The following is a 13,072-nucleotide window of genomic DNA, read 5'->3' as shown; positions in this document are numbered from 1 at the left end:
TCCCACTCCTACCTGTGGTATCTGTTTTCTGAGGCACAGAAGCCTCAGAAAGGATTACACAGGCGTTTATTGCTTTCATCCCATATCAAAAACAAACAGCTCTGTGGGCAGGAGAATGTATCAGCTTTGTTAGCTGGGCTCAGTGCCTCACAGTTGAATATCCCCTTGTCTGACAAGTGTTCTTGTCGACTGAAGCTTTCCCTGTGCTTAAGATACTCATAATTCCTTTCCCCTCTATCAGAGAATGATCTGGACTTGGGCTTCAGGCTCTTTTACTCTCTTTAACTGGACAAGTCTGTTCATGAAGCTTATGGAGAGTCGGTATGTTTGCAACCCCAAGCTCAGCCAAAACGATGAGCAGTATCGTGGTTGTGTGAAGGACTATAGACTGACCACAAAATCCCCTTTACCCCAGCTCCTTGGAAAAACAACCTGAAAACATGAGTAAGAGTAAGGAAAATGCCCTCCCATCAACACCTTGAAGGCTGGCCAGGTGTCTGGCAGAAGAGTTAGGTAATATCTAACCTAAGAGCATTTTCTTCTGAACCTTCAGTCTCTTCCCCACTTAGAAGTAGCTTCAATTCCGCCGCTGTGTGGCAGCTCTGGAAAAGAACATGAAAAAAAAAAAGATCACTAATCAGCAAGAAAAATCTCTCCCCAGTGTAGAGCTCACACCCCTGGGCGAGAAAGCCCCTGCTCTGCTCTGTGGTGTCGATTTTACAGACAGGAACGTGCACCTGCTGACCCCCAACTCCAGAACCTGATAGGGAAGGGTTTTAAACTGGAAGGGGGAAAATTTAGATTAGATACTAGGAAGATGTTCTTCACGATGAGGGTGGGGAGGCCCTGGCCCAGGTTGCCCAGAGCAGGGGTGGCTGCCCCATCCCTGGAGGGGTTCAAGGCCAGGTTGGATGGGGCTTGGAGCCCCTGATCCAGTGGGAGGTGTCCCTGCCCAGGGCAGGGGTGGGACTGGATGGGCTTTAAGGTCCCTTTCAACCCAAACCATTCCATGATTCTAATTTTGTCCCAGCAGAGGAGCTGGTGTTTCCAGAACCTCTTGGGGCTTTCTTGGAGGACATGGACAGCTGTTGGGGTTTGCCAACAGGAAGGTGGTGGGCAGTCTCACAGCACAACTCAGGGCTCAGAGGAGTTTCCGCCAGTGAATCAACTTTCCCCTTTGACCAACGGTGGTTGTAAAGGTAACTATTCTCAGCACAGGTCTCAGCAGACAAATCTCTTCCTTCCCGCAAACACAATTTTAACACTAGCACAGCACCTCTGGCAGGCAGGACCATGCATTTTCCTCACTTCCGTGCGGAGGTGTAGACAAACTCTGCAATAAGAAAAGTTTAAGGACCTATGGTAGAACTTGCTTAACGTGTGTTGGCCCAATGCTCAACTCCTACCTCCTGCACAGGGAAAAAACCCTAGAAGCCCAAGGATATCTCTTTAGATGCAGTGCCAGCCAGGATGGTCTTGGAGGTAGCTCAGGTTGGTCAAAGTCAGAGTCACGGGGCTCTGCAGCATTGTGACCGTAAAAGTATAGAATTAAAGAATCACTGAGGTTGGAAAAAACCTTTAAGATCATCCAATTCAACCGTTAGCCCAACCCCACCGTGCCTACTAAACTATGTCCTGATGTGCCAAGGCTACATGCTTTTTGAACCCCTCCAGGGATGGAGACTCCATCACTGCCCTGGGCAGCCTCTGCCAGGGCTTCACCATTCTATCAGTAAAGAAATATTTCTTAATATCCAATCTAAACCTCCCCTGGTGCAACTTGAGGCCATTTCCTCTCATCTCATCACTTGGTACTTGGGGGAAGAGACCAGCACCCACCTCACCACAAATCTCCTTTCAGGGAGCCTCAGAGAGTGATGAGGTCTCCCCTCAGCCTCCTCTTCTCCAGACTACGCAGCCCGAGGTCCCACAGTGACCTCCAGAACCCCTGGGCTCCAACCATTCCCCAGCTCCATGGGCTCCCCCCGTACAAGCCCTTGGGGTATGCCATGCTGCAGTTGATGCTCAGCAGCCCCGTCTCTCTCCTTGGAGACCTTATTGCTCTCTACAACTATCTAAAAGGAGGTTGTAGAGAGGAGGGTGCCGGCCTCTTCTCCCAAGTGACAGGGGACAAGACGAGAGGGAATGGCCTCAAGCTCCACCAGGGGAGGGTCAGGCTGAACATTAGGAAAAACATTTTTCACAGAACGGGTCATTGGGCAGCGGCAGAGGCTGCCCAGGGAGGGGGTTGAGTCACCTTCCCTGGAGGGGTTTAAGGGTCAGGTGGACGAGGCACTGAGGGACATGGGTTAGGGATTAATAGGAATGGTTGGACTCAATAATCCAGTGGGTCTTTTCCAACCTAGTGATTCTATGATTCTATGATTAAAAATGGATTGAACCAGTGCTATCTCTTCACCCTCTGCACATTTCTGGAAGTGAGACCTAAAGCAATGTATTTCTGCAAACCTTATGTCACAATAGCAGAGCAGCCAGAGAGGAAGGGAAAACAGCATTAACAGCATCTGATACTTGTTTGGTTATTAAATCCCTTTATTCTCCTGTGAACCTTGAAAGACAAGGCAGATGTGTCTCCATTCAGCTTGGGAGGGCTGAGGTGTATACGCTGGAGGAAGAATGCATAAAAGATATGGTCAAGGCTTTCTTGTTCTCAAATGCCTCAAAACTTTACAGAGAAAGAAGACAATGCCAATGCAATAATAATGGAGTTAAAAAAGTAATTCACAACAGTCATTATCCTTTGGAACCAACTGAAGGAGAAGTGAAGTCATACTTTTCAGAGTCTTTCAAGCTGTTTCCACAGGGAGCTTGGTGTGACTTTGAAGCTACTCTTTATTTACAGGGAGTGCCAGCCAGCTCCTTTCTCCTTGAGCATGGGGGCATTAATGGTAACACCTTTTTTCCTGTCTCACAGTTCTACATGCTCCCTGCCAGGTGGGACTTGGTCCCAGCAGACCTCTCCCATAGTGTCATCTAAAGGTGGTGTTGCAATTGCTTCTGTTGTTGCCTGTACACTGTCACGTTTTTTCTCTTTTGTTAATGTGCACATAGATTAAATCAAATTCATCCTCCATGCAGTCATCGGTTTGGATGCACCAAAGAAGGGAACATTTAATTATCCTCTTAATCAGCATGAATAAAAAGTGGAATGCTTCTAGTCACTTTCCCCAGGATGTAGATCAAAGCCACGTGGCTCGGTAGCCACCCAACCTCCACTCCACATAGTAACGCAACACATTGGTTTAGGCACTGACTCTCCAACGCATCTTAAATTATTGGGATGTGTGTTTCTACCCTGAAGAACCGCAGATCTTTGCATCTTATCTCATTACTGAGGCAGAGCAGAAGTATTCTTGGATTATCCTTCCAGTACCTGAAGGGGCTACAAGAAAGCTTGGGAGGGACTGTTTACAGAGGCTTGTAGTGACAGGATGAGGGGCAATGGGTATTAGGAAAAAATTCTTCACAGAAAGGGACATTGGGCACTGGCAGAGGCTGCCCAGGGAGGGGGTTGAGTCCCCTTCCCTGGAGGGGTTTAAGGGATGGGTGGACGAGGTGCTGAGGGACATGGGTTAGTGATTGATGGGAATGGTTGGACTCGATGATCCTGGGGGTCTCTTCCAACCTGGTTATTCTATGATTCTATGAACCGGAGAGGGGCAGATTTATACCAGATATAAGGAGGAAATTCTTCACAATGAGTGGGGAGGCCCTGTGCCAGGCTGCCCAGAGCAGGGGTGGCTGCCCCATCCCTGGAGGGGTTCAAGGCCAGGTTGGATGGGGCTTGGAGCCCCTGATCCAGTGGGAGGTGTCCCTGCCCAGGGCAGGGGTGGGACTGGATGGGCTTTGAGGTCCCTTCCACCGCAAACCATTCCATGATTCTATGATTCTGGCTGACAAAAGCATTTGCCATGCTTGCAGGGAAAGCCTCTGCGTGTTGCCTTCGAGGCGCTGTGTGGTTCGGGGGGGGGAGCTCCGCCGCTCTGCTCTGAGAGGCTCCCCCCCCCCAAACCCCTCAGAACTCGGGGAGGGGGCGGGCAGCGCTCCTGAGCCGAGAGCCGCGATGTGCGCATGCGCGGGGACCACGTGACCCAGGCTGGATGCGGCGCGAGGCGCGCATGCGCAGAGGCGGCCCGGGCCGCGCGGGCAGGGCCGGGCCCCCGGGGAAGAGGCGCGATCGCGCATGCGCAAAGGCTGCGCGCGCTTCTAGCCCTTAGCCCCGCCCCTTCCGGTCCCCGCCCCGCGCGCTGGGGCGGACAAGATGGCGGCCCCCCGGTGGCTGTGGGCGCTGCTGCTGTGGGCGTCGCTGTCGGTGGCGGCTGCTGTGGGCAAGCAGAGCCCCGTGAAGGCGCTGTCGGACGAGATGTGGCGGGAGCTGCTGCAGGGAGAGTGGATGGTGGAGTTGTGAGTGCGGAGGGGCCGCACGGGGTGGGGAGCGCGGGGCGGGGAGGGCGCCCCTCGGGCCCCGGCGCCGGCTGGGTTTGTGCCGCCACTGGTAACGGGGATGCCGGGAAGTAAACTCTGATACGCGTTTGGGAGTTTGAGAAGGAAGCATCCTTTATTCCCGCGTGGGCAACGTGAGGGAGCGTTCTCGTAGCTGTATAGAGTGAGTTGGGTTGGAAGGGACCTCACAGCCCATCCAGTCCCACTCCTGCCATGGGCAGGGACACCTCCCACTGGATCAGGGGCTCCAAGCCCCATCCAACCTGGCCTTGAACCCCTCGAGGGATGGGGCAGCCACCCCTGCTCTGGGCAACCTGGGCCAGGGCCTCCCCACCCTCACAGCAAAACATTTTTTCTTAAGATCTCCTCTCAATCTCCCCTCTTTCAGTTTAAAACCATTCCCCCTCATCCCATCCCTGCTCTCCCTGATCCAGAGCCCATGTACAGCTTTCCTGGAGCCCCTTTTTAGTTCTGGAAGGCAGCAGCGAGCCATGAGCTGGTCACAGAGGATATTTCTTATATGCATGTGTACACATTTTCCCAGAAATCTTATGCATATTTTCCTGCTTCCCAAGGACTAATTGTAATGTTATTAAGAACTTCAGGCAGTCAAATCTCTTGCTACTTGGAATTGGCTGTAGATCTGTGTCTGACCTGCAGCTGAAGTCACTTGGTCTCTTCAGCCTGGAGGAGACTTGAGGGGTGACCTTATGGCAGTTTACAGCTTCCTCAGAAGGGGAGAAGGAGCAGGCCCTGAGCTCTTCTCTCTAGTGACCAGTGACAGGACCCAAGGGAATGGCAGGAAGATGTGCCAGGGGAGGGTTGGGTTAGACATTAGGTAAAGGCTCTTCACCCAGAGGGTGGCATGTCACTGGAACGGCTCCCTGGGGAAGCAGCCACAGCCTGAAAATATTCCAGAAGCGTTTGGCCAGTGCCCTCAGCCACACAGTGTGGATGTTGGTGTGTCCTGTGCAGGGACAGGAGTTGGAGTCGATGAGCCTTCTGGTTCCTTTCCAACTTAGGTCTTTCTGTGTGATTTGAGGTGTGGAAAGATTGCACACAGAGGTCATTACAGAAGAAGACACCTCTGTTATCATTTCCAAAGAAAGAACAATGTCTGGAAAAACACTATTTGAAAAAAACATGCTGTAAGAGAGACATTCTGTCTAACTTTCAAAAAATACAATTACTTACATGAAGCAGTATACCAAATATACCTTTACTTATCTGAAATATTCTGTCTAGCTTTAAAAAATACAGCTGCTTAGATGAAACTTAACTCTGCTTTAGCTTAAATCAAGGTATTCTACCGTTTGTAGTGGTAACTACTTGTTGTATCACCCCCAGCTATGCCCCGTGGTGCCCAGCCTGCCAGAGCCTGCAGCCCGAGTGGGAGAAGTTCGCAGAGTGGGGCGAGGACCTGGAGGTGAACGTGGCCAAAGTGGACGTCACGAAGCAGCCAGGTGAAGGCCTGAGGGCTGCTCCCACCACCGGGGGGGGTGATTGGGGTGGGCTGGGGACTGCAGCGAACGCACAACATCAGTAGGTGATCTTCTATTAGAAGGCAGATTGCTATACGTAGCCTGAACACTTAATCTTTCTTAAGACATAAAGGGAATAAGAGGAGTGGCTGAGGGACCTGGGGCTGCTTAGCCTGGAGAAGGGGAAACTGAGGGGAGACCTCATCGCTTTCTGCAGCTCCTGAAAGGAGGTTGTGGTGAGGTGGCTGTTGGTCTCTTCTCCCAAGAAACAAGGGACAGGATGAGAGGAAGTGGCCTCAAGTTGTGTCACGGGAGGTTGAGGTTGGATAGTAGGAGAGCAGGTCCACACAGAGATGGTCCGAGGGCTGGAGCACCTCCCATATGAGGACAGGTTGAGAGAGTTGGGGTTGTTCAGCCTGGAGAAGAGAAGGCTCTGGGGAGACCTTATTGCGGCCTTGTAGTACTGAAAGGGGCTCCAGGGGCACCTCTGAAGGGCTACAGCCAAAACAGTCCAGTAGAACGGTTATTGTCCCACATCTCTTTTTCCCCATGGAGAAATTGTCTCACTCTTTATCCAAGACCTCCTCTTCTAGTCTGTGTACAGCACTTCGGTACACACAAGTCTATGTTTAATCACAATTAAAGATTGAGATCTGGGAGCAGATTTTTATTTCAGTGCGTAACATTTCTTGTCTTTTCTTACCTAACAGTGCTCTGCTGTTCTGAATATAACTGTTTTCTTACAGGATTAAGTGGACGATTTGTCATAACAGCTCTTCCTACCATCTATCAGTAAGTATGCAACACAGTGAGGATAGAGGGTTGTTTTTTTCCTTTATTTCTGGGCAAATGAAGAAAGTTCTTCGTGCTTTTTAAGACTGTGAGTTTATTCACACGGCAACAGCCACTGTCTTACCTGCTGTGACCTTGCAGGGCTGCCAGCTCTTGCTTTTTGTTTCTCTTCAGGCCTTACTTATTTTGCCTTTTCATGGGTGTTTCTGTTTTGCAATCTTTTCTCTGTTGGCTGATCTTAATGCAGTTGTGTGGCAACTTTATAAGGCATCACAGCGTAAAGCAAGCCAGGATACAGCTGGAGTGAAATCTAGAAATACTTACAGTGAGGATTTCTTGAAAACATTTTAGAACCAATATCACCTAAGGGAAAGAAAAACTTAAAAAAAAATATAGGCAAGGTTGTGGGAGGGAAGTTGCTGAGCTGAAGGAAATGCTGTGCTGTGTGAAATAGAGCACTTTTTGGTTCATTTTACAGCTGTAAAGATGGAGAGTTCAGGAGATACCAAGGTGGAAGGACTAAAACTGATTTCATCAATTTCATCAGTGACCAGGAATGGAAATCTATTGAGCCGGTGTCGTCATGGTTTGGGCCTTCCTCTTTCCTGTAAGTTTTGGTGCAATTTTTATAATGATTTATTGTCAAAGCTGCAGGCGTTAGGGATGAGATGTGCTGGCTCAGCTCCTGCTGCTGCAGAACTGCCCCTCCACCAAACCCGGCACCACAGACAAGCTGGCACCACCAAAGAAAGAAGACATTCCTCCCGTGACCCAAGCTTGTATCAGAAACGGTGTGACCAGCAGGTCCAGGGAGGTTAATCTCCCTCTGGACTCGGCACTGGTGAGACCGCTCCTCGAATCCTGTGTTCAGTTGTGGGCCCCTCACCACAAGAAGGATGTTGAGGCTCTGGAGCGAATCCAGAGAAGAGCAACGAAGCTGGTGAAGGGGCTGGAGAACAGGCCTTATGAGGAACGGCTGAGAGAGCTGGGGTTGTTTATCCTGGAGAAGAGGAGGCTGAGGGGAGACCTCATTGCTCTCCACAGCTACCTGAAAGGAGGTTGTAGAAAGGAGGATGCTGGCCTCTTCTCCCAAGGGACAGGGGACAGGATGAGAGAGAATGGCCTCAAGCTCCACCAGAGGAGGTTTAGGCTGGACATTAGGAAAAATTTTTCACAGAAAGGGTCATTGGTCCCTGGCAGAGGCTGCCCAGGGAGGGGGTTGAGTCCCCTTCCCTGGAGGGGTTTAAGGCACAGGTGGACGAGGTGCTGAGGGACATGGGTTAGTGATTGATGGGAATGGTTGGACTCGATGATCCCGTGGGTCTTTTCCAACCTGGTGATTCTATGATTCTATGATTCTAAACTCAGGTACAGTGATCAGGACCAATACAATTGGATTTCCACCTCCCTTGACCTTTCCCCACGTTCCTTTATTCAAGTCAAAACACTGAATAGCGTGTTTATTACACAAAAGAGCCTTTATTGGAGTAAAAGACCAAACAGAAGATTAAAAACTGCTGAAGTAGTTAGGAGGGAAACCAGACGCTAGCAGAAAGTTCAGCATGGGACTGAGTGGTGGCCAGTGAGACGCATCAGAAGATGCGGGTATGTGACCGCCTTAAAGATGTTTCCAGTTCCTTCTTTCTGCTTTGTTCCAGGATGAGCAGCATGTCGGCCTTGTTTCAGCTGTCAATGTGGATCAGGGTATGTGCCCAGACCTCTATTGTATCGTAACAGACACGATTTTCAGCTATTCTTGAAATGATTCTTTCGTCTTTTCTTCCAGCACTGCCACAATTACTTAACAGAAAATGTTGGAATGCCGATCTGGGGCTCGTATGCTGTTTTTGCCTTGGTGACTCTGTTTCTGGGAGTCATCCTGGTTCTTGTAAGTGAAGCACTTGAAACGGATTTTGGCTTGTGACTGTGTGTTACACTAATGCTTTCTCTGCCTCAGGCTTCTGTAGTCAGACCAGTTTTCCTGGGGTATCCAGCCCCCTGAGCTGGAAGACAGGGATGGGGAGCTGAATGGGTTGAGCTTTGGGCCCCTCACTACAAGAAAGATATTGAGGGGCTGGAAAGCATCCGGAGAAGGGTCTGGAGCCCAGTATATCTGGAAACAGCTGAGGGACCTGGTGCTGTTTAGCCTGGAGAATAAGTTGCTGAGGGAAGACCTCATGGCTCTCTGCAGCTTCTGGAAAGGAGGTTGTGGTGAGGGGCTGGTCTCTTCTCCCAAGTAACAGGCAATAGGATGAGAGGAAATGGCCTCAAGTTGCATCAGGGGAGGCTTAGATTGGATGTTAGGAAAAATTTATTCGTGGAAAGGGTTGACCAGCGCTGGCAGAGGCTGCCCAGGGCAACGGTGGAGTCTCCATCCTTGGAGGGCTTCAGAAAGCCTGGATGTGGCACTTAGAGACACAGTTTAGTGGTGGGCTTGGCAGTGTTAGGTTTGAATTGGATTTTACGGGTTCTTTCTAACCTAAACGATTCTGTGATTCTAATGAGCAGGATGTTTGGGTGTATAAACGTGTCTGTCTTTGGTTGCAGATAATGGTGTTCTTAGCAGACTATGTTTTTCCATCCAAAAGGACCAGACCACCGGAATACAGTCACACAAGTAAGCCCGCTGTGTGCTTCTCATTTGGTGAAGCTGTTTGGTAATCTTATTTCATAAACATTGCTTTGTAACTTGTGTCTGTGGGACATGAGAGTGTAGAAGTTCCTACCTGTGACTGGTGCTGTGCTTTGATATTATCTTGTTTGGGTGGTCTGTAATGTGTTAGTTCTTGACCTTTGAGTAGTTTCTCGTGCTTGCTAGCTTGTTGAAACCTTGGAATCTTTACCAAGACCCGTGAGTTAATAAGAAAAGAATGTATTAGGTGGAAAACATGAAGATAAGGGGCACATCGGTGGTAAATAGTCAGTTGCACTCTATCCTTTAGCTGTGGGATTCTTAGAAGTGGAAATTCACTGGGGTAGCTGCTGACTAGGTAGAGAAACACTATGTAAAGCTTTGCATCCGCTCAATGAAGTGATCTTGTCTGTCACCTCAGAATGGGGTCTGTGCCTCAGTCGCTACAATCTGTGATCTTAAAGAAAGTGAATTTGACATCGAGATGGTATTTATTTGTATATACATGCTTTCTGTTCTCCTCAGGCCCGGAGATAGATCAGCGGCTGAAAAAGCTTGATGAAGAGCAAGAAGCAGATGAGGAGGATGTCTCTGATGATGAAACAGAGAGTAAAGACGTGTCTGGTGGTAACTCATCACCAAATGCTGTAAGGCAGCGCACAGTGAATCCTGCTGCCACAGAGGATACATCTTAGCTTTATTCACGTGCAGGATTAGTGTTTGAGTCACCGCTGAAAAGGAGCTCTATGTCAAATGCTTCAGCTTGAAGAGAAGAGTGACTCCTGACAGGGTAGTACTGAAGCATTTCACGAAGTCAGAAATTGATTAAAATCTGAGCGTTCCTGTCATTTTTCAATTATCAGACTTTTCCAGGTGTTTGGATGAAGACTGCTGCGTGCCATAAGCACCCTTAGGGTGTGGGTCTTGTGGGGTTGCCTTAAACTCTCTTAAAACTTTAGATCTTAGCCTGCATCACTAGGAGGATAAAGCAATAAATCCCTGATGTACTGAGGCGAACTAGTGGCACCTTTTGATCAAAGCTGAATTCCATGAACTTGGAGAGGGACCAGGGCCATAGGAATACTGGGTGCTGAGCTGGTTTAAAAGCTGAGCTGTGTGGGCTAACTCCGCTTGGAAAATATTTAAGTGTAGCTATTATAAAATTAGAGTTTTCTATAATAGTTTTTCAGTTCTTTCAAGACTATTTGTGCAATATAGGAAGTAAATACTGAGAGCTTTTGGCTTTTAAGAGAACAACCAACTTTTTTTTTTTTTTGTTTTTTGTTTTGCTGTACTTTTAGGCTCCTGGTTCCTTCTAGCCCTAATGTACACTTGCCTTCTGCACTCCTACCTTTTCTTACTGCCTCCCTGCCTTAGACAAGGAACCAAATCCCAGAACTGCCTCCTAGGTATTTCGAGTTGCTGGAATCCAGCCTCTGCTTGTGATTAGCGTAACTACTCTAAGGTCTGTTTTGAGTATCCATAGGCAGCTTGTGTTTGCTGATCACTGTAGGTCTTACTGTTCATATTTTTGAGGATATTATGGTTTTGTCCTGTGAATATTTAAGTTTCCTGATGTTTTTGAAGAGCCTGTATTCCAAAGATGTTCACTGAGGCTGAGCAGTGGCTGCGACGTAACAGATGTGTGTGAGAGCCCGTCCTTTGTGTGTGTCGATGATGCTTGAATAGCAGTTCTGCACAAGCCAGACCGCCCGTTCCGTATCGTCGCCTTGACTGAACCTGTCCAGTTTAATCCCAGGAGGAATGACTTGTCTGTAAGAATACTTCTTTTTTAACATTTCGGAGAGTCTTTGAGTAAAAAATAACCTGCAGCTTTGGATTCCTGTGTTCGTGTCTCTTTAAGACAGTGTCCTGCTCTGCCTGGCAGAGAAGGACCTGGGGGTGCTGGTCACCAGCGGCTGAACATGAGCCAGCAGTGGCCCAGGTGGCCAAGAAGGCCAATAGCATCCTGGCTTGGATCAGCCATGGGGTGGCCAGCTGGAGCAGGGAAGGGATCGTATGCCTGGATTCGGCAGTGGCGAGGCCGCACCTTGAATCCTCGATTCGGTTTTGGTCCCCTCCCTCCAAGAAGGACATTGAGGGGCTGGAGCGTGTCCGGAGAAGGGAACGGAGCTGGGCAAGGGTCTGGAGAACAAGGGTTATGAGGAGCGATTGAGGGACCTGGGATTGTTCAGTGTGGAGAAGAGGAGGCTGAGGGGAGACTTCATTGCTCTCTGCAGCTCCTGAAAGGGGGTTGTGGTGAGGTGGGTGCTGATCTCCTCCCAAGTAACAAGTAATGGGATGAGAGACAATGGCCTCAAGTTGCACCAGGGCAGGTTCAAATTGGATATCATGAAAAATGTCTTCACAGAAAGGGTTCTCAGGCCCTGGTAGAGGCTGCCCTGGTGGGTGGTGGAGCCCCCATCCCTGCGGGGGGACTCCTGCTTAGTGCCCATGCTGTGAGCATTGCTGTAAATGCACTTCAGCTGGGCTGGTGAACCCTCAGCCCTCGTAAAGGGAATAGAGTTTATTCCCAATTGATGGGTCCTTGGAATATCTAACCCCTCAGTGCCAGTCTCCTCCTTGCTGTCACCAGATGGACTCACCCCACTTGCTCTGTGGTGACATGTTAGTGGTCCTTGCCAGCGCACCATCTCTCAGGCACTGGAGTTCCACTTCCAGGCTCACTCCTGACTAGCCTGGTCTCGTCCCCCTCCCCCTTCACATCTAATTTAAAGCTCTATTTATGAGCCTTGCTAGATTTTTCGTGAGGATTGGGAGACAAGTGTGCCCCGTTCCTAGTAAGGAAGCCTGGAGGTGCGTGGGCCGTCCATGATCAAAAACCCCAGAGTTTTGCTCCTGATGCCAGGGTTGGAGCCAGGTCTTAACTAATTCTTCATCCCTTAGTGTTAGAATGGAGCTAAACACTGCTTGTGCCCCAGAGCCCTGAAGTCCCTCTTACTTGCCCTCAGCTTCCTGCCCTGTGTGTCATCACTGCTGATTTGGAACACTAGCAGAGGGTAATAATCTGTGGCTTTCACCTGGGAAGGAAGTTTTCTAGCAATGTCTTTCACTGATGCCCCGGGCAGGCAGCAGACCTCCCTGTGGGGTGGGTCCGGTCTGCAGATGGGTCCCTCTTTTCCCTTCAGAAGGGAATCCCCCAAGACAATCACTCACCTCTTCTTTTTCTCAGAGGACGTTCTGATGTTGTTTGAGGATGGTGCAGCCTAGGGGATGCTTCTAGGCTGTGGGAGCCATCCTCTTCATCTGTGGGGATGGATTCCACTCACAGCTCTTCGTATTTATTCTGCAAAGGAACCTGGGGGTTTGTTGTCTGAAGGGGGACAACAGGCTTTCTGTGCCGGGCAGGCACTTGCTGCCATTCCCCATCTTTTTTTTCCCCTCAAGCCTCCCACCTGGGTTTTCCTGGGTGTCCCTGGCCTTTCCCTGGCTCTGGGACCGCCCCCCCGCTGCCACAAATCGTCACCCCGCTGCAGAACTCACCATCCTGCCACTGGATGTTGCTGAGAAAGCCATTTAGGATGGAGTTTTCCAACCTGGTGATTCTGTGAGTTGAGAAATTTAAAGTTCTCTTCTTGGTAGCTGACCTGTTGGCAGAGAAGCTCCTGATTATGTGGCTCCAGCTCCTGATAAGGAGCAAAATTTGCTGCCTGCAGCAACTCGAGCTGGTCGAGAATGGCCT

At 49.7% G+C, this 13,072-nt stretch overlaps 1 protein-coding gene across 1 annotated transcript; it reads left to right on the top strand.

Annotated features, from left to right (window-relative positions):
• The first annotated feature begins 4,268 nt into the window (after positions 1-4,268).
• Positions 4,269-11,209, top strand: TMX1 (thioredoxin related transmembrane protein 1). Its single transcript, XM_069856911.1, has 8 exons — positions 4,269-4,425; positions 5,812-5,927; positions 6,692-6,737; positions 7,216-7,344; positions 8,396-8,441; positions 8,524-8,625; positions 9,285-9,354; positions 9,895-11,209. Exons 1-8 carry the CDS (start codon positions 4,283-4,285, stop codon positions 10,062-10,064), a joined length of 822 nt encoding a protein of 273 aa, XP_069713012.1. The 5' UTR covers positions 4,269-4,282; the 3' UTR covers positions 10,065-11,209.
• Positions 11,210-13,072: the final 1,863 nt, after the last annotated feature.

The sequence above is a fragment of the Phaenicophaeus curvirostris genome, chromosome 5, assembly GCF_032191515.1.
Source record: "Phaenicophaeus curvirostris isolate KB17595 chromosome 5, BPBGC_Pcur_1.0, whole genome shotgun sequence".
Classification (NCBI taxonomy): Eukaryota; Metazoa; Chordata; class Aves; order Cuculiformes; family Cuculidae; genus Phaenicophaeus; species Phaenicophaeus curvirostris.
Note: the sequence above shows the minus strand (reverse complement) of the source record. Positions and strands in the feature narration are given on the sequence as shown.

Coding starts and splice junctions, on each gene's coding strand:
- TMX1 (XM_069856911.1), top strand. CDS start 4,283: ATGGCGGCCCCCCGGTGGCTGTGGGCGCTGCTGCTGTGGGCGTCGCTG. Junction 6,738..7,215: donor GCTCTTCCTACCATCTATCA/GTAAGTATGCAA, acceptor TTCATTTTACAG/CTGTAAAGATGGAGAGTTCA. Junction 9,355..9,894: donor ACCGGAATACAGTCACACAA/GTAAGCCCGCTG, acceptor TGTTCTCCTCAG/GCCCGGAGATAGATCAGCGG.